The sequence below is a fragment of the Arachis ipaensis genome, chromosome B1 (assembly GCF_059453495.1).
Source record: "Arachis ipaensis isolate K30076 ecotype BB chromosome B1, ASM5945349v1, whole genome shotgun sequence".
Taxonomy (NCBI): domain Eukaryota; kingdom Viridiplantae; phylum Streptophyta; class Magnoliopsida; order Fabales; family Fabaceae; genus Arachis; species Arachis ipaensis.
This window is the reverse complement of record NC_142436.1, coordinates 142,234,897-142,255,894: the sequence shown is the minus strand read 5'-3', so window position 1 is coordinate 142,255,894 and position 20,998 is coordinate 142,234,897. Positions and strand designations below refer to the sequence as shown.

The window sequence follows — 20,998 nt, the reverse complement described above, 5'->3', positions numbered from 1 at the left end:
GTTATGAATCACAACTTTTTTATACCACATAAAAAATACTATATGTAATTTTTAGTAGATAGAAATAATTATAAAAATTAATTATTAATATTGATATCAATCACAATTTATTATTGATACTTCAATCTTTTTTAAAATATGTTTTACTTTTTTAAAATACAATGCATGTACATATATACCTTTTCTATTATTATTATTATTATTATTATCTACTAATTGATATCAAATTAAATGAGTCATCATTAATGTGTGTATCAACTATCTACTAATAAAATTATTGCACATGAATGAGAATTATAACTATATCAATTAATACAATTAGAATAATTAAAAATATTGATGATTGATAATTAGTTTAATAATGTATTGATATCTCACTTTCATTAGTTGATAATGTATTAAATATTGATTTTATATAATTATAATAAAGATATTTTTCTAAATTAATATAATTATACATTATTCATTAAATATTAATTGTAATATAATTATAATAAAGATATTTTTATGAAATAAATTTAGAAGAGAGAATAATACTTTCATTTTGGAGAAAAAATAAATTCATAAGAAATTGACACCTCACTTTCATTCTAAGAAAAAAATCCAATTTTAGTATATTAAGTAGATTTTTTTACGTATTAATTTTATATTTAATATTAAAATATGACAATTTACTATGTTATTTTACTATTACTATATGTAGTATTACATTATAAAAATATAAAAATTGAAGTGATTATTATATAGTTTAGATGGATTGGACTAAATATAAAAATATAAAACAAAATATTATTATTAAATTTTAGTAGTTTTAATTAGTCAATAATTTAAAATAAGATAGAAGTGACTATTTATAATTGAATAGTTTTGGTTGATTAGACTAAAAAAATCGAAAAACGCTCTAAATAAAAAGCCAAATTAACTTAATATTAAATTTATTAATACGATTTTAATTTTATATAATAGTTAGATAATAGATTAGTAAAAGCAAATGGAAGGATGACTTTAATTAGTATTCGATAAAATATTCATTTAGAATAATTAAAAAAAAAAGTAAAAATATGATATTATTAAAAATTATATATTTTTTATTTTAAAAAATTACATTTAAATAAAATATTTCTAAAATATAAAATTTAGAGTAACATAGCTTCATGAACATCAATCGTTAATCAATTATGAACTAACATAAAATTATAATACAATTTATTTACGAAAAATAATCAACAATTAATATTAGTAAATATAAAAATTATCCAAATACTTTGATTAAAAAGTATGAGTGGTTAATTATTAATAATATTTTGTTCATAACAAAAAGTAAAAATATAATTATTCATATTTAGATTTTAGAAGAATTAACGTTATAAGTAACAAATGATCTATTTTATCATGCATATTTATAAATTAATAAATCAAACTAATTGATATAATGAATTATAATTAATTAATTAGTATAAATTATAATAAATTATATGATATTTAAAAAAAATAAAATGAATAAGAAGAAAACAAAATGAAATAGAAGAGATAGAAGACTACAATAAAATAAATTCAGTGTGAGTTTTTTTTTTTTTATGAATTTCATATTACATCCATTTCAATAATAATAAATAAAAATACGTCAACTTGATATCTAAGAGAAAATGATGAAATAAAATCATAACACAGTTCTAAAGTAAAAACTTAAATTAGACCATAATATCATTGTACAACACAAATTAAAAGTAATTTTACACCACAATATACCACACAAACAGATAAATGATTTAAGTTTAAATACGAAATTTTTTTATTTATGCATACATGATAACACCATGGTTTATAAATGTCTCATGGATAACATATCATATATTGCTTTGAATGATGAGCACGGGAGTTGGAGAGTGTGTGGTGGTTTGTGTCCACATAGTTGCCTTCTTGCGACGACGCCTCATAGGAAGAAAAAGAATTGTTGTAAAAACTACCCAATGAAGGAGGAATTGGTAAACAAATGATATTTTTTTTCTAGCATATATGATCTTTTATAGTGGTAAAACAAAAATGGAAGGAATAAAATTTTGTATATTTTATATTAGGAATAGAACTTGATATTTATCCTAATAAAATTAAATAACTAATTAGTTATAACTCATGTATTTAAATAAATAAAATAAAAATATTTTTAAGAATTAATCAAATCAATTAGTATAATCGATTTTATTTGATTTATTGAATTCAAAAAAATAAATTAAGAAATAATTGATTGAATTAATTAGTTGAAATAATTGATTGAATTAATAATAATACACGGGTAATTGAAATAGTTTATATACAGATTAAATTATTGAAGAAAAGATTAAATTTTGAGTAAACTACCATTTGTACCCACGAAAGTTGAAAACGCTGATATATCTACCCATAAAAAAAAGAAATTACCATTTGTACCCATAAAAAATTATTTTTACAGGCAAAATTATCCAAACCCTAAAAAATTATCTAAAATCCCTAAATTACCCTTCTCTCCACACTATCATCTCCCTCCTCTCTCTCTCAATGTTCACAGCCACCCAATCCCAGCATCAACCACAAACCACCGTCTCACCCTCCTCATCCTCCCTCCTCTCTCTCTCAATGTTCACAGCCACCCAATCCCAGCATCAACCACAAACCACCGTCTCACCCTCCTCATCATCGTTCACCCTTCTCCGCTAGCAACATCGCGGACCTCCGCCATCCCAGGAGCACCGCACCAGCTTCTCCTTGCCACCATCACCATCGGCTTCAAACCAGAGCCTACCGCGTCAGAGACCCTTGTCAGTGACCACCCCTCCTTCTCTACTTTCCTGTCTCGGTCTTGCCGACCAGAGGACCTTCGCACCCACCCCGCCCCTGCTTCGCCGCCGCTAGCAACCCTAGAGCCACAGTGCCCCCTTCTCCTCTTTTCACCGCCGACCACCCTCACCTACCGGGGCTACCTTCTCCTCATCACCGAACCAGTGCCCCTGACGGGCCACCGCGCCAGCCGCCGCCACCGCGGTCCCCTTTGCGAACCAAAATCGCGGTGAGCTCTCTCTCTCTCTTTCTATCTCTTTTACCATTTTTCTTTTCTCCCAGAAAAAGGAAATCCAAATACATGAGACTTCTGTATTTGATTGTTCAGATTTGATCCTCTCTCCTCACTCTCTTCTCACCTTGGATCTGTGTTCTTTTTCGCCCTATTTCTATTAGCTTTCTCCATGACACCCTTTTCAATGTTTTGTTCCCTCAAACAGCTTCAGATTCAGCTGAAACCAAGATCCAATTTTGACTCTCACCCATCGTCATCCATTTCAAATTTCTCTCTGGGTTGATTTTGATTCCTCCAAAGGTGAAGGTTATGGTGATAAAGGAGTGGCAATGAGGTGGTTTGTGGCAGAGGTGGTTTGTGGCAGAGAAATGGAGGTTAGATCGGAGAGTGTTCATGTGATGCGAAGAGAGAGATGGGAGATGATGGTAGCAGTGGTAATGATAAGGGTATTTTGGGGTTTTTAGATAATTTTTTAGTGTTTGGATATTTTTGTTGTGCGAAACTCATGTTTTATGGGTACAAATGGTAATTTCTTTTTTCTATGGGTAGATATGTCAGCGTTTTCAACTTTTGTAGGTACAAATGGTAGTTTACTCTTAAAATTTATTAAAAAGTTAAAAAAATCTTTTTTTTTAATAATTTCAATAATTTTAATTTTTAATAAATTTTAATTTTTTCTATAATAATTCTAATTTATTTACATCAAATAATTATTTAATTTATTTTTGAAAAAGTATAGGAACCAAGTGTCTAATCAGCCAAAAAGTGAACAACTCAATTAATTATAATTATTAATAATTAATTTTAAAATTTTAAATTCAAAATTTAAAAAATTTCAAACTCATTAAGTAAACCTAATCAAAGCTTATAAAAACCTTACTCTTTTCTTCCACATTAACCTACCTACCTCTAAAAATATCCACAAGAATTTTTGTCCACTCAATTCCAATCCAAATGCTATCTCATTCACTTGCTCCTGAGAGAGTGTTCTACCACTCTCGAAACATATATATAACATAGATTTCGATGGCTGATGGTTCAACCATGCAACACATTCATGAATCTTCTCATCTTGATTTTGGTTGGGTTGAGCAACGATGGGTCCAACCGGAAAAATAGAACAAGAAGGATGAGAACCCTTGTGTAAAGCTCTCATGGCCTCTGGTTCCAAATCATTGAAGGTATTCACTATGATACCATCAACTAAGGAGGCTTTCTGGCACACACTGAGAAATAGTGTGTAGATTTCACCTGATCGACAAAACAGAATCAGATCTGGAAGGTCCTTCACCTTGAAAGAAGCATAATCACAATCAGGAACGGCCATTGTTCGTTCCAAGTCAAAAAACTCGGGTTCAGATTCGAATTCAAAGAAGAAGCTTTCATCAAACTTTGGAAAGGAAAGAACGAAGGAGATGAAGGTTTTTATAGGCACAAGTCTTCGAATCGGTCAAATCGCGATTTCATCGCATCCAATCGGTCTTTACCTTGCACTTGGTTCAGCTTCAAGGATAAGGAAGGAGTGGTGGAACACGAGTTGTTCTTGAACAATTACAGAAATATAAAAAAAATATTTATTTAATATGAAAAAAAAAACATCCTAATGCTTAACAAAAGAAATATTGAGTTATATTTTATATTTAAAGGATTTAAAAAAAACTATGAAATTTTAAAAAAAATAAAGATATTCACATTTGCCATACAAAAACATTCAAAAAATATATAAAAGAACATCCATTTAGTATGAAAAAGAAATATTCTGATACTTAGCAGAAGAAACATCAATATATGTTGACTTATTTGTAATTCAAAAAATAGATTCAGAACCATCTAATTTACAAAGAAAAGAAACATTCTAATGCCTAGCATAAGCACCATCCATGTAGAGGTTTTAGATTCACCCAGAGGCATTTGGCTGATACCCTCTTGGTTCCCTAGCATTGTTGTTTATTTTTTTATTTTGCTCTTAATAAAAAATAAATTCACTTAGAAAAAATACTGTGATTAAAAATAAAATAAAATAATAATTGAATAATTAGCTACCGCAAAAATTTGATATTATTGAAGAATAAAATTAGAAATAAATTTTAACTAAATTAAACGGTAAAGAATTTCGATACATTAGAGACAAAAGGTATACTTTATACTTTATTGTATGTGTATCATTTTTTTTTCTTTTTTGCAAGTTTATGTACTAGTCATTCTACAAATATTTCATGATGAGTAAAAATTTTGAAGAGTAAAATTATTAAAAAAAATAAATTTATTTAGAATGAAAGTAATGTGATTAACTGTAATTTACTTAGACGTGATTAAAAAATAATTGAATAATTATGTACCGTAAAAAATTAATATTATTGAAAGATAAAATTAAAATTTATTTCTATGAATCATTTTTGTCCCCAACGTTTTCGTCCTATTTAAGTCCCTAACGTTTCAAAATCGTCTCAATTTTATCCGGCCGTCAATTCTGTTAACGGATCTCTAACGGTAGGACAACATTGAGCCAATTTTAAAACATTGGGATTTAAATAGGACGATTTACAAGTTTAGGACTTACCCCAAACGTTGGAGACAAAAACGATACTTTATGCTTTCTTAAATAATTGACTAAGAAATTAACGATTAATTAGGTTAAAGAGAAATCAAATTATCAAGAGATTGATGTTTGATTATTAATGATTTGCCATAGATGTATCTTTGCATGATCAATGTGGAAAGTGAAAAATATTGGTTAAGTCTCGACATCTCTAAAATCTTAACTCTTTTAATCATATCATCTTTTTAGTATTCACTGTTTACTTTTGCCTATTTTACTGTTTATGTTAAAGCTTTCTAAAAACTAAATTTTGATTGTCTGACTAGAATAATTAATTGACTATTGCTTACTTAATCCGTTAATGCTCATGGGAATGATAACCAACTCCTGTGGTATTACTTGAGAAAAACGATTGTGGAGATCTTGCCAAACAGATGAAGGAGAGGTAAGATAGATAACACTTTGTGTGATTGAGGGAGATATTGAGTGAAAGAACCAAAAAAGTATTAGGTTATTGCATCTTTCCCAAGATGAAGAGAGGGGATCATTTGCAGGAGAAGCTGAAATTGAACCTGTCAAAAGCCATACTGAAAAAATAAGAATTGATGTAGGACTCTGGCTTGGATGTATATAGTAAGGACGGTTTGGATTTTGAGAAGGATTTAAAGTGTTGTCATCTATTGCGAGAGCTTTGTTATTGGGTTTTGGCATATATGGATGAAAAAGAATAACAAAATTTTTAGAAGTTAAGAAGTAGGAATAACGGAAATTATCAATAGGTCGCTTATGAATTACAAAGAGTGGATTAGAATTGATCCTAACGGTTGTTGATGTAATGCCGGGAATGACCATGTGTTAAATTGTTATACTTGCTGTTAAATTTTTTTCTATTTTATTGCTTCATTTTATTGTGTTGAGCTCTTTTACTTCAAAAAAGAGTTTTCACTATTAATGGATATTAACAAAGTTCTAAGTGTTTTGATACCATAACAAAAAAATAAAAATAGAATTAAAAAAATAAAAAATATATATTAAAGTTGTTATTTTTATATAATACAAAAATTATTCTATTTATAAAAATATTATCAATTAAACTAAAAAATATTTATTTATTAACCATTAAGTCTCAACTACTCAAAAAAAATTAAAAAAAAAAGTATGTGCCGAAACAAAATGTGATAAAAATGAAAAAAATTTTAGTCATATATTTTCTATTTTTTTTTGCCATTTGATTGTGCTTGGAGCTGATAATTCATTTGATATCTTCTACAGTTTCTCTTTTAGCATAATGGCTCCTATACCAAGGAAATTTAAACAAAAGCCACTATATTTTAGCAAATTGTGTACGGCACTCCAAAATAAAAATAAGAATAAAGGACATTTTCGTCCCTGACCTTTTTTTTTTGCGGACATTTTCGTCCTCAAGAAATGGAAAATACATTCAAGTTCCTGACTCCTGAAAAACGTGGACATTTATGTCCTTCCATTGAATTCAGCCGTTTGCACTGAACGGAAAAGGATGAGCTGGCAGAGGTGGCGCTGAGGTGGCCGTAACGGAGGCCTGGAGCATTTCGTAACCGGACATATAAGTTTTTGGAGACAAAAACGATGCCATTTTTGTAACCTCCCCCAATCCTGTTTCGAATTTCTCTGCCTTTTCTTCTTCCTTCGTTCTTTTTCCCTTCCATTCTTCTTCCTTGGCCCCTGCCTCCATCACTGCCGCATAGCGGCGCCTCTGTCAGCCACCATCAATGCCGGCGACTTCCTCCTTCCTCTCTTTTCGCGTCTTCTTCCCTTTCTCACTCCCTTACTCCCATTAGATGATGATACGAGGGCGAAGATGATGATATAGATGATGAGGATGGAGATGAAGTTTTTGTTGAATGAATACACAACATGGAATCGGAATAAACCCTTGGGAGGGATGACTTATGGGCTGTGACAATCTCCTTCATATGAGAAGAGGAAACTTTACGCCTTAAGGCACTCCAACTACTCTCTCTTGCAGGAAGATGGGTTTCATGTTCATCCTCTGATGATGGAAATGGTGGCACAAAACCTCCAACAATAGCTTTTTGGAAAACTTCATAATCAACATCATAGCAGCCCACTTTCCTCTAATCACCAAACAAATATTGCAGTGGGAATATGTACAAAAAAAGCTCCCCTGGAGTCCAATACGGAAGACGAAGGATCCGTTAACATTTTGGGGATGAGATGCAAAGGATCATAAGGCGAGTGTGGAGTCATCCTATACATCCTAAGCAAAGAGGTAGGACTAAGAGGAACTGCATGCACCCTCTTCTGGCACTGCAACAACTGGCAAACAAACCCCATATTTAGATCGACAATACCCCTTACAGCCTTCACCAACTGAAAAGCATCATCAAAGCTCTGTTCTTCCCTCCACATGAGGTATGCAATCACCAACGAAGTAGACCTAGACACACCTTGACAACAGTGCACAAACACCCTACCACCTTGTTTCCTAACATCCTCAAAGTAATCAAACACATCATATAAGATACTAGTAATATCCTCTGAAGGACTATCCTGAAGCCACAATGTTCTATACACAAAATCAGCCTTAAAATATTCGGAGCACACAAAACCAACACAGTTCAAGATATGAGTGATCCCATTCTGTTTCAATATATCCCTATTCTTAGCAACAGCATCACCACCAAGGTAAACATGTTCAGCAACCTTTGAACACTCCTTATCAAAAAATACAATTCTATCCCTCTTCAAGAGTCTACTAACACCATTATTGTTACAACTATTATTATTACCACTACTATTACTGCCATTATTGCAATTCCTATTATTGTTCATCTGAATTGAGGAGAGATCAAGATTCAATCTTTCACCAGGATTACCTCTCATGCCGCCACCGAGGGTCAACGGCGGCTGTGGGGGCAACCACTCCCCAATGTCATCTGATCTCGCTTGCGGCCACTCATCGAGGCTCCGCCGGGCTATCAAAAGCGGCTGGAGGGGCGGCAGGCTCGACCGGGACTTGGAACTCTGTTGCAATCGCGGCGTAAGTGGCGGCGGACAGAACTTGCGATTCTGGCCGGTGACAGTGTCTCCGCCGCAAGAATTTGGATCCGCCTCACCGGATGGGTTATTGCTGGAAGCGGTGCTAGTGCGAGAGGAAGGAGGAGGTCGCCGGCGTTGATGGTGGCTGACGGAAGCGCGGCTGTGCGGCGGTGATGGAAGCAGGGGCCGAGGAAGAAGAATGGAAGGGAAAAAGGACGAAGGAAGAAGAAAATGACAGAGGTAGAGAGGGAGGAAAATAGGGCAAGGAGAGGAGGGGCAGCGTAGGTGGTGGTGGAAGAGGGAGTCAGGGGCACATGAGGTGGTTGGAGTTGGAGGTGGCTGATCTGTGGAAGGATTATGGCTCATAAATGTGAAAGATTGGGGGTTTGGGTGAAATGACGTCGTTTTGAGTTGGGAGGACTAATATGTCCTGTTTTGAAAAGCTACACGTTTTGGTGTGAGAGAACTAATATGTCCTGTTTTGAAAAGCTACATGCAACGGGAGCCATGTCAACGTTTTCCGTTGAGTCTAACGGAGTCAGTTTAACGGAGGGGTCAATTTGTCCGCGTTTTGGAAGAGTCAGGGACATGAATGTATTTTCCAATCCTTGAAGATGAAAATGTCCGCGAAAAAAAAAGTCAGGGACCTATTTGTCCTTTACTCAAAAAATAAAAAGAAAAATCATTTTTTATCTTTACTTAAAACAAATATATATATATATATATATATGAAATAAATCTCTAGCCTAGGCCTTCCTTTTTTTTCTTGAAAAAATAACTACGGTATGTGCGGGTGAAACACGATCCCAATTCGCAATGCATATAATTGAAGTAATTTGGTTAAAATGAGAAGTTACATCTTAACCAAAAGGGGTTACGAGAACTTCTAAAAATGATTCTAAATATGTAAATTGAGCCGAACACTTAAGCATATATTTTAGTTCAAGAGTAATCTTTTAATCTTTTTAAGAGCATTCATAGCGTCTTTCATTCTTGTCCTTTCACCCGGAGACTCAGCTGAGCAATTCAGAGCTAAAGTCATTATAGACAACAAGCAGTCCTGTTTAGTATCTGTTTCTCCTTCTTCCACCAATAATTTTGCATCAATGATATCAAGTAGTGAATCAGGGCATGACATTTTCACCCACTCTTTGATGCTAAACTCTCCCACAAACATTTCATCAGTGGGTTTTTTCTGTGTGAAGGTCTCCATAAGTAAAATTCCATAGCTATACACATCACCTTGCCTAGACACTCTTCCCTCAAGTCCATATTCTGCAGAATAAGAAGAAAAACAACAAAGTGGAAAACAAAACAAATTTTATTAGATTCATAGCTGATTGCTATCAAGGTTTATTACATAAAGCATAAGATTAAATAAGAAACTCACCAGGGGCCATATAGCCTATTGTGGCTAGATTCATGGTTTGAGTGATGGAGTCATCCCCACTCAGCAATTTTGCAATGCCAAAATCAGTCACGTGGGCAACCATGTCTTCATCTAGTAATATGTTGCTGGGTTTCAAATCACAGTGTATAATTGGTACAGAACCACCATTATGCAGGTAATCCACTGCTTCTGCAACATCTATCATTATGTTTAGCCTCTGGATCATACTTAAGCCATGGTGTTCCGAGTGTAGCCACCTCTCTAAACTCCCATTAGGCATGTAGCTTAGGATCAATGCCTTGAAGTCCATGTTGCTGCAGCTGCTAATGATTTTGGTTAAGTTTCGATGGCGGACACTGCGCAATATCTCACATTCAGCATCGAAACTCCTGAATGCTCCTTCTAGTCCCAGATTAAACACTTTCACTGCAACGTTCGTCCCATCTGAGAGTTCTCCTTTATACACTCTTCCAAAACTCCCTACACCAAGCAAGTTGCCATCATTGAACCTATCTGTTGCTTGCTGAATTTCATAGTATGATATTCTTCTCCATCTTGCTCCCGATTGATCCACCTCTGAATTGTTGACCACCTTGTGCTTCCGGAATTTTAGGATGCAAAGGAATGCCACAAGAAGGGTGGCAACTATTGCTGCAGATAAAATATATGTCAACACAATATGTGCATTCCATTTTCGGGATTTTTCAATTTTACATTCCGAAAAATGGAAACGTGGAGCACCACATAATCCTTTATTCCCCATGAACGACTGAGCTGAGAAGTTTGCAAAAGGTCCCCCATCCGGGATTTTTCCTTTTAACTTATTGTGAGAAACATTGAAATATTTCAGATACACAAGTGCCTCCAATGTTTTAGGAATGACACCAGACAAGTTATTTTCTGATAAGTCAAGTTGTTCCAAACTTACCATACGACCAAATGATTCTGGGATGGGCCCTTCAAATTTGTTTCTTGCTAAGGTAAGAAGAACCAAATTCATAAGATTGCTGAGGCTTCTTGGGATGCTACCTGAAAATTGATTTCCTGATAAATAAATCCAACTTATGGCTTTTAGATTTCCACTATCTAATGGGAGATATCCACTTAAATTATTGGAAGATAAGTCTAAAAGCAATAAATCGGACAGCCCCCACAAGGTGGAAGGTATTGAGTTGAATTTATTTGAAGAAAGCCGAAGCCATCTTAATGAGGAAAGATTGCTTAAGCAAGAAGGTATAGGGCCAGATAACTTGTTGCTTTTAACGGTAAATGAATACAAGCTCGTTAGTTGACACAATTGATTCGGAACAAATCCTTCCAATTGGTTGTCATCTAAAAAGAGGCCTTGTATCTTTATTAATTTCCCTATGCTAGTAGGAAAGGTTCCAACAAAATTATTATCACCAAGGTCAAGGTTTATCAAGCTGCTCAAGTTGCCAATACTTGCTGGAATGGTGCCTCTCATTGAACAACTCTTAAGATTCAAGTCAACCAGAGAAGTAGAAAGGTTTCCTACCGATATTGGAAGAATAGAATCCAATGGATTTTCAGAAAATATCAAGTTTTTGAGAAATCTACAATTTGTCAAAGAATTTATAATGCTTAGCTCTGAATCGGATGAATCACTTGTGAAATTATTTGCACCAAGATTGAGCAGCTGGAGACTTCTTAAGCTGCCAAAAATGTCTGGAATGTATCCAGAAAATGAATTGTAAGCCAAATCTATGGTATTAAGCATAGTGGCATTGTACAAGGAGCTTGGGATTCTTCCACTGAGATAATTAATCCCCATGTACAGCCTAACAAGTTTTGGAAGCATGGAGCCTAGGCTTGCTGGGAGGCTGCCTGATAAATGATTTCTAGTAACATCAATTTCTTGTAGGGTAGAAATATTAAATATTGATGGCGGAATGTAGCCACTCACATTGGCGAAAGGAAGATTCATAATCTCTAAACTACGTAGATTACCAATCTCATTTGGTATTGCACCTGCCACAACATATGTTAAATTGCATAAATAATGATAAAGTTAATCAAACTCAATTCGGAGAGTCATATTGGCATAACATACGATACCTCTAAAATTGTTATGGCCAAGATAGATCTCTTTGAGGCTTGTTAAATTCCCCATGGCAGATGGTATGTTTCCACCGAAGGTGTTGTAGGATAAGGATAAAAATTGCAGTTGCTTGCAATCAAACAAACTGCGTGGAAGTTCGCCGGATAAGGCATTACTATACACGTAAAGCCCTTTCAAGTGTGGAAGATGGTGGAAGATGAGCTCCGGCAGTTGTCCGGATAGGTTGTTGTAGTCGAGGACAATAAACTGCAGTAACGAACTGTTGATGATAGCTGAAGGGATAGCTCCTGAAATTTGGTTGTGAGTAAGATACACATATTGCAAAGAATGAGACAAGAAAATGTTGGAAGGTAAGGGACCCCAAAACTTGTTTTCAGAAAGTTCAAGCGATTGCAGGGAAGTCATGTTGAACAGAAAATGTGGGACTGTGCCAGAGAAACTGTTCCCTCTCAGTAACAGGTATTCTAGTTTGGGTAGAAATTCAAACCAGGACGGGATGCTTCCTGTGAATTTGTTGAATCTGAGGTTGATGATCGTCAGTCTGCGTAATCCAGCTAGATCAGCAGGTAGAGTACCATGGAAGCTATTGTTGGGAAGAAGCAAGAGAGAAAGGAATGACAGGTTTCCAAGATGCGGAGGGATGGTGGCATCAAGAGCCATGTAAGCGAGATTCAAGGCAGTTACTCTGCGGTGGGAAGAGCCGCATGTGACGCCAATCCAGTTGCAAACTGAGGTACTACTAGACCAGTTGCTTGCGAGCACATTGTTGGGATCCAAGGAGTTAAAATGGTCCCTCATGGCAACCAAGGCCGATTCATCGCTAGCCATGTTCAGCATTGCAGCTGATACCACCGCCACGTGCCAACGCAGCAATGACAACAGGGTCGGATATAAGAGGGACTTCATTTTCATTGCACCTTATCTTCTGCTTCAATGCAACATTTTGCGTTGTATATATATGTGTGTGGAGAGAGAGAAGAGATTCCTTTCAATTGTTCGTCCATCTTCCTTTGTACTCCAAGTGGCAGCCGAACCTGGTTCGCAGCATCAGTCAATTACGAGGAGAATTAAAATCGTGATTAACAACAGTGCTTAACGATCTAAGACTACTTTAATTCGTTGGCCCAACTTACACTTAAAAAGACACCACGAGTTTTGATTAATTTAGAATAAAATCAAACTTGATTATTCTAAATCCGTTTCCTAGGAAGATCCGTCTCCATATTCCATTAAAATCTCTTCCTCTTCGATCTTGTCACCTTCCAAAGTATCTTTGCTAACAAACTTGTCAACCGTTGCTCATGTGGCTTCCTCGTAGTAATCAATGCGTAAGACACAAGAATCCACATCACATTGGTTTCATCAAATATACAAATACAAATACCCTTTGTTGATTATATGAACATCTACAAACTCATCATCTTCTTTGTTTTACACCATCAGAAACCACCATGATATCATCCTTAAAGTACACAGCACCCTCACCCCTCGCCGGCTCTGCTGCATTCTCCTGCAGAAAGCGTGTTCCTGTTCCAAGGCTACCACCCTCTATTCAAAATCTTCAACAAAGCACTGCACTACCCTCTTTCTCTTCCCATAAACCACTTTACATTATTCCATGCACTCAGAACCTCACATTGTCAACTAAACCTAGAAGGAAGGTTGCAGAGTGTCATGCCTATGAGGCAGATAAGTCACAACCACAAGCAGCAGGGACATCAGAGGCGGCTCAGAAGCTCAAGATTGGTTTGTATTTTGCTACATGGTGGGCACTGAACGTTGTCTTCAACATATACAACAAGAAGGTTCTCAATGCTTTTCCTTACCCTTGGCTCACTTCCACTCTGTCCCTCGCCGCAGGCTCTCTTATCATGTTCATCTCCTGGGCCACAAAGCTCGCTCATGTCCCTAAAGTTAACATGGATTTCTGGAAGGCCTTGTTCCCGGTAAGCCAATATTAGTGTATCACCCTTTTTTGTTTACCATCTATGGCTTTGATACTAATTCTGTGTCTGTGCCTGCAGGTTGCAGTAGCACACACCATTGGGCATGTTGCAGCTACTGTGAGTATGTCCAAAGTTGCAGTGTCATTTACTCACATCATCAAGAGTGGAGAACCGGCTTTCAGCGTCCTAGTATCGAGGTTCTTGCTCGGCGAATCGTTCCCTATACCGGTTTACTTATCACTGGTGCCAATTATTGGAGGTTGTGCTCTTGCTGCTGTGACCGAACTCAATTTTAATATGATCGGTAAGGCCATTTACTGTATAGCAAGGTTGATTAAATTCTCATCAAGATCAAGTAGTAGTCTAAGTAGAAGTAGAACTCTTTTTTGGTTGATTGTGTTTTGCAGGGTTTATGGGGGCTATGATATCAAACTTGGCATTTGTGTTTAGGAACATATTCTCAAAGAAGGGAATGAAGGGCATGTCTGTTAGTGGAATGAACTATTATGCTTGCCTTTCCATATTGTCTCTATTGATTCTCACACCTTTTGCCATTCTTGTGGAGGGTCCTAAGATGTGGGCTGTTGGCTGGCAAACTGCCCTCTCTCAGATTGGTCCAAATTTTGTTTGGTAATCACTAATCAATCCTCTTTTCTTATTACTATCAAACATTAAACTGTTCAATTTTCTTTGTCAAAAATACTTGAGGACATTTGGGCTGTAATTTTTTTCAGGTGGGTAGTTGCTCAGAGTGTGTTCTACCACTTGTATAATCAAGTCTCTTACATGTCTCTTGATCAAATATCTCCCTTGACATTTAGCATAGGGAACACAATGAAGAGAATTTCAGTAATTGTCTCTTCCATTCTTATCTTCCACACGCCAATTCATCCCTCCAATGCACTTGGTGCTGCCATTGCAATTCTTGGCACCTTCTTTTATTCACAGGTGCATTCTTATTTCCTCTATTTTTAGTTTGTCTTTGTATGTACTACTTGAATATTCAGAGACACACTGAAATCAAACCCATGATTGAGAAAGTTTTCATATTGCACAACACAGGAAAACCATATATAGTCACTGTCAATTTTATCTATGCCGGCCAAGTAAAATGGATAAAATGGAATGGTTTAATGTCTAATGAGTGATCAACTAGGGTCACACTATTAATTTGTAAATGTAACACAACAACTGAGAGCTTTTATGTTATTTCTTTGAACAGGCAAAACAGTGAGGCCTAATTCAGAAGCTAAGTTAAGTGAATGCTTATTCAAGGATGGAGCGAGAACTATGAGCCTGTCAGTGATAGTGAGAACAGTTGATGTTACTAATCATGTTTTGATCTTTGTCATTGTAGACGAAATTTTCGTTTCTTTCGTGTAATCTAAGGTTGAGAAGAATTTACTTTGATTCAATAAGGACTAAGAACGAACTCTGGAATGTGAGTACACTAATGAGGATTTCTATAGCCCAAAATTAGTTACACTTACCAAAAAAGAAGAGGATTTGTTGGATTAGATCTCACTAACTATTTGTGAGTAGGTCTAATAAGCTAATTATTGCAGTTGTGCCTGTATAGAAAGTTTGCTTGCTGTGTATATATTCAATCATTCATGAAATTTGCTGGCAGGAATATAGTACCTCCCAAACACAAAATGTTGCTTGTCATAATTATAGGGTATGGGGGGACTTGTCACCTTGTCGTATATACCCTAACCAATATGAGGCTGTGATTATCTGATTAGTCCCCAGCCTCATGATTTAGGGTACCCTAACTCCAATTACAATTGTATTATGTGTATATTAAAATCAGTTACCAAAATTAATTATTAATATAAAATATATATTAAAATATAAATATATATTAAAAATAAATTAAATTATATATATTTATACATAAATATATTAATGATTGATTTTTTAGTATAGTAATTTTTTTCCATGATGTCATTGGGGTTGAATAGTGCCAACTCATCAAGGGAAATATGATATCAATATTAGTATTAGTATTAGTATTAGTATTAGTTTAATTCACATCATAACTATAATTCCCACGCAAATAGTGTCCACTCATCGTTACCACTACAACATTTTAGGATCATATATACATTCTCGCATTTAGCAGAATTCTATAGGGTCCCTTTCTCTCCATCAAATAATTAACTTTTCTAGTCACCAAAAAAAATAATTAACTTTTCTGATCCTTATCCAAATACTACGTGGCATTTTTTCCCCCTCTTTTTTCAGTACAACAACTATTTGTTTATTGATTATATAATTAATCCTGTAACTCTAAAATCTAAAAATAATTTCTCTACCAAAGAGAAAAAATGAACAAAAGTTTGCAAAATCATTGAAACAAGATAATACGAGAATTACTTGCTAAAAAAAGAAATAGTAGAGTTACCATTGTAGGAAATTAACGTGTAAATACAAAACGATTCGGCATTTTTATCGTGTACGTTATATATGAACTAGTTCGCTCTTCCGTCACTTTCAGATTGTGAGCGGTGAGCATTTTTCAACTAACAGCACCTCAATTATTTGCATAAATATAATTAACAATCGTCAACTTAATTAGTTTATCATTCAAGCCATTAAGCTTGCAAGCTAATAATAAAAGCTGCAGAAGAAACTAAGGTGGAGGATCCAATAATGGTGGTGTTTTCTACAATTGAGAGAGCTGTGTCTGTGAAGATACAGATACCCCTCTTCTTATTCTTCACATTATCACTATTATGTGGCTCCACTCCCATAGAAGCAATCTCAAAACACTTAGATCCGTCTCCATCTTTTCCAAGCAACTTTCTCTTTGGCACTGCTTCCTCTTCCTACCAGGTTTTTAATTTACCGAATCTATACCTCTTTAAGAAATTTTTTTTTCAGTGTGTGTATATTAAATTATTAATTGTGAGTATTGTTGGTAGTACGAAGGTGCTTACTTGAGTGATGGCAAAGGAATCAGCAACTGGGATGTCTTCTCTCACAAACCCGGTCAATAATAATCCAACAACACTCTCTAATTTAATCATCGTGGTTGAGGGGATTATGGGGGTCAATATGAATATGATTATTGCAGGTAATATTGTTGATGGAAGCAATGGTGATGTTGCAGTTGATCAGTACCATCGCTATCTGGTAAATCTTTTAAACTTTACTTCTATAATTGTTTTTCTTAATAAATCTTATCTTTATTTACTGTCAAATATGGTGATTATTATAGTGCTTAAAAGTCGGCATATAAATTGTTAAAAAGGGTTAAAAATTAATGTTTTATTTATAAAGTATAAAGATAAATAATTTTTAAAAATTTAAAATTTGTTAAAAAATAAATTAAATAAAAATTAGACACCAATAACCAATTTATAAATACCGTAAAATTTATATAGAGAGAGAGTGTGTCAAAGTCAATATTTAAAGAAATTCTTTAAAAAATAATAATTTATGAGTATATATTTTTTTTTCTTTCAATTTATGTATATAATGTGAGTATAAATTATACTAATTTATGTGTGTATAAGTATTTAAGTAGATGTATACAAAAACTAATAAAAATATTAAAAGAATTAGTGTATTGCACAATTAGTTGTTAGTTCTCATTATTTGCTAAAGAAGTAACAATATTTTCCGGTTATTTTTAAGAAAAATACTTTTTCATTTTCTTTTATCTTCCATGTGCTCACAAAAATAAAAATTAATTAGTTTGTATTTATATTTCTACATAAACAATATATATGCTTTCTGAGTTGTAAAGTTAGGAGATTCCTATCTTTTAGATTATTTAACGATTTCTGTATAGGGTGTTAGGATAAAAAAAAACAAAAATTTTTGGAAAGAGCAATTTTTAGTATTTTTTTTGTTATTATTTAATTAATATAAATATTAAATTATATTTAAAAAATTTATTAATTTGTTTGTGTAAATTTTAAAATATGTAAGTACAAACTGTATTAATATATGTATATAAATTTTAGTAAATATAAATATAAATTATATATATTTTTTATGTATAAAATTCTATAAATATATACATAAATTATTGCCGACTAAATGCCGATAAAAAATAAATTAATTTTATTAAGTAGATAACAAATATTGAGAACAACAGATCATATAGCATTACTCATTAAAAAAATATAGGGGGTAGGTAATCATTTCTTGTTTTAAACATTGCATGATTAATAATTTAATATATTTCTTAAACGTTGAAATTGGGTAGCCGTAGCATAATTGAAAAAGGTAGGCACCTACTTTTATCCACCAAAAGCATGTGCACTGTTTCCCTTGATTATCATAATTTAGCACTAATTTAGTCTTAGTCTCTGAAAAGAAAGTTTTAGTTACATGACCAGTTTATTAAATTAGCGTTTGATTAAAATTTAATAACTATGTACTATCAAGTGTATATAATAACATACTTTCGGATGCCAAAAATAAAATAAAAATCAAGCAATTGATTATACTTGTATTGAGTATGTGGAATTTGCGATGGAAACAGGAAGATATAGATCTAATGGAAGCTATCGGAGTCAATAGTTACCGGTTTTCAATTTCATGGGCAAGAATTCTACCAAGTATGCTTTTAACTTGAGGGAAAAAATAATAATAAACTTATAGCGCGTTAATAAATTATTTTAATTACTTATAGTGCGTTATAATTGAGAAACGGATTTTTCAATGACTGTGATGAGCAGAAGGTAGATTTGGAAAAATCAACTTGGCGGGTATCAACTACTACAACAGACTTATAGATGCATTGCTACTCAAAGGTTTTATTTCAATTCCGTGATAACGTGATTATTCTCATGCAGTATTGTTTGCCAAAATAATAGTTACAAATTGTTAGATAATTTAATATATTTGACTAAATTATTTGTTGACTCGCAGGTATCCAACCCTTTGTAACATTGTCTCACTTTGACTTCCCTCAAGAGCTTGAGGACAGATATGGCAGTTGGCTAAGTTCCCAGTCACAGTAACCAACTAATTCCTTTGCATAAGACTCATTAATTAGTTGTTAATACTTAACACAAACGCCATGCTTATGTTTGAGACAATAATGCCAGGGAAGATTTTCAGATATTTGCGGACATATGTTTTAAATCATTTGGAGATAGAGTGAAGTACTGGATAACTTTCAATGAACCAAATCTTGAGATCCCATTCAGTTACCGTAGTGGAATATACCCACCATGTCGTTGCTCTGCTCCTTTTGGGAATTGCACTGATGGAGATTCAGAGAAGGAACCTTTTCTTGCAGCCCATAATATCATACTGTCACATGCTGCTGCTGTTGATATTTACAGAACAAAATACCAGGTAATTTGATCCCACATTCAGAACAAGAATAGTTTCTTAAATAAATTCTTACATTACTTTCTTTGTTTTATCAATGTCTAATCCAGAGTAAGCAAGGGGGGGAAATTGGCATTGTCTTGCATATTGACTGGTTTGAGCCTTTCAGTAATTCCACAGCAGATCAATTAGCAACGAAAAGAGCTCAAGCATTCACCACAAATTGGTAGAATTTCCTTAAGTTGCTAGAATGTATATATAGACTAAACTAAACTACATTATAAATATATAATGCAGGATTTTAGACCCAGTTATATTGGGGAAGTACCCAAGAGAGATGGAAAAGATTCTAGGACCCATCTTACCAAAATTTTCAAGCATTGACAAAGAAAAACTCAAGAGAGGAGTGGATTTCATTGGCATCAATCATTACTCAAGTTACTATGTCCGAGACTGCTCATCGCCAGCATGCCAAGAACACCCCGGAACCTCCAGAACAGAAGGTTTATTTCAGCGAACAGCAGAGAGAAATGGTGTCCCACTTGGAGAGCTTGTAAGCACCTCAAACCTCAATCTCATCTAAAAACTTGCATGACCATTATTGACCAAGGACAAGGTGGTTCTAACTTATGAGGCTTCTATTGCTAATGCAGACTCCATTTGAGTGGCTGGTTGTTTACCCACAAGGCATGAAGAACACTCTTATCTATCTTAAAGACAGATACAACAACACTCCAATGTTCATTACAGAAAATGGTAACATCAAAATTAACCTCATTAGGCAAGCCCTTCCATTAAATCTCCAAGCATTATTTTCTCATTTCTAACTAGCCAATGCTTTATAGGCTATGGCTATTCCTATGATTCAAATCCCCTGGAGGAAGATTATAAAAGCGATATTACCAGAATAAACTACATGTCAGGTCACTTAGAAAATCTAGCTGCAGCAATAAGGTATAGACTATACAACATAATGTATTAAAATTCAAATTGAAATGTGTGTCTCTGTTGAATTTGTTGGTGTATCATGTGACTATGTGAGCAGGGAAGGAGCAGATGTAAGAGGTTACTTTGCATGGTCTTTGCTAGACAACTTCGAATGGAAATATGGACAGTCAGTGAGATTTGGACTATACCATGTTGATTACGAGACACTGAAAAGGACTCCAAGATCATCTGCAACTTGGTACAAGAATTTCATTGCAAATCATAAAACCCAGAGCATTGTGCCTGGATCATATGATGATGATCACAAAGATAAAGAATTCCAGTCAAATATAAAGCTTATTAGACCAAGCTTGAACCGTAAGGCCAGTGCCTAGAATGAAAACACTTTACACTTGGATTAATTTATTTGTCTCATTGATGGAAAATGCTCCTGTGTCCAAGGCCTTCTCGCACTATCATCTCTTCAGGCATAAACTCCGTTAAATATTAGTAATCAATAGTTTGGATGGAATTAAAAGATAAATAGTGTTTTTGTCCGTAATAATGTTATAGGAATATGAATATTTTAAAATGATGTTATTTTTATCATTATTATAATATAAAAAGGTCGCAGGGAGACAAAAAGTCTCGATCGACTAAAGAAGAACAGAATCTTTGTAGATAAAAAAATTAAATAATAAACCTTTTAGTTATTATTTTTATGTAAAAG

General features: G+C 34.1%; 3 protein-coding genes and 1 pseudogene across 3 annotated transcripts; 2 read left to right on the top strand and 2 right to left on the bottom strand.

Annotated features, from left to right (window-relative positions):
- Positions 1-7,387: 7,387 nt before the first annotated feature.
- Positions 7,388-8,996, bottom strand: LOC107613560 (protein-tyrosine-phosphatase MKP1 pseudogene; annotated as a pseudogene).
- A 489-nt stretch (positions 8,997-9,485) lies between these two features.
- Positions 9,486-13,012, bottom strand: LOC107613554 (uncharacterized). The gene is made up of 3 exons (XM_016315614.3): positions 12,097-13,012; positions 10,021-12,009; positions 9,486-9,905 (listed from the first exon to the last, which is right to left on the bottom strand). The coding sequence occupies exons 1-3, from the start codon at positions 13,010-13,012 to the stop codon at positions 9,568-9,570; spliced, it is 3,243 nt and encodes a 1,080-aa protein (XP_016171100.2). The 3' UTR covers positions 9,486-9,567.
- Positions 13,013-13,377: 365 nt separating this feature from the next.
- Positions 13,378-15,686, top strand: LOC107637366 (glucose-6-phosphate/phosphate translocator 1, chloroplastic-like). The gene is made up of 5 exons (XM_016340791.3): positions 13,378-14,046; positions 14,125-14,350; positions 14,454-14,676; positions 14,781-14,994; positions 15,269-15,686. The coding sequence occupies exons 1-5, from the start codon at positions 13,552-13,554 to the stop codon at positions 15,278-15,280; spliced, it is 1,170 nt and encodes a 389-aa protein (XP_016196277.2). The 5' UTR covers positions 13,378-13,551; the 3' UTR covers positions 15,281-15,686.
- Positions 15,687-16,406: 720 nt separating this feature from the next.
- On the top strand, positions 16,407-20,714 carry LOC107637358 (beta-glucosidase 46). Its single transcript, XM_016340785.3, has 12 exons — positions 16,407-16,884; positions 16,974-17,040; positions 17,126-17,184; positions 18,545-18,620; positions 18,741-18,815; positions 18,934-19,021; positions 19,113-19,365; positions 19,452-19,567; positions 19,639-19,894; positions 19,995-20,097; positions 20,187-20,295; positions 20,387-20,714. The coding sequence occupies exons 1-12, from the start codon at positions 16,702-16,704 to the stop codon at positions 20,661-20,663; spliced, it is 1,662 nt and encodes a 553-aa protein (XP_016196271.1). The 5' UTR covers positions 16,407-16,701; the 3' UTR covers positions 20,664-20,714.
- Positions 20,715-20,998: the final 284 nt, after the last annotated feature.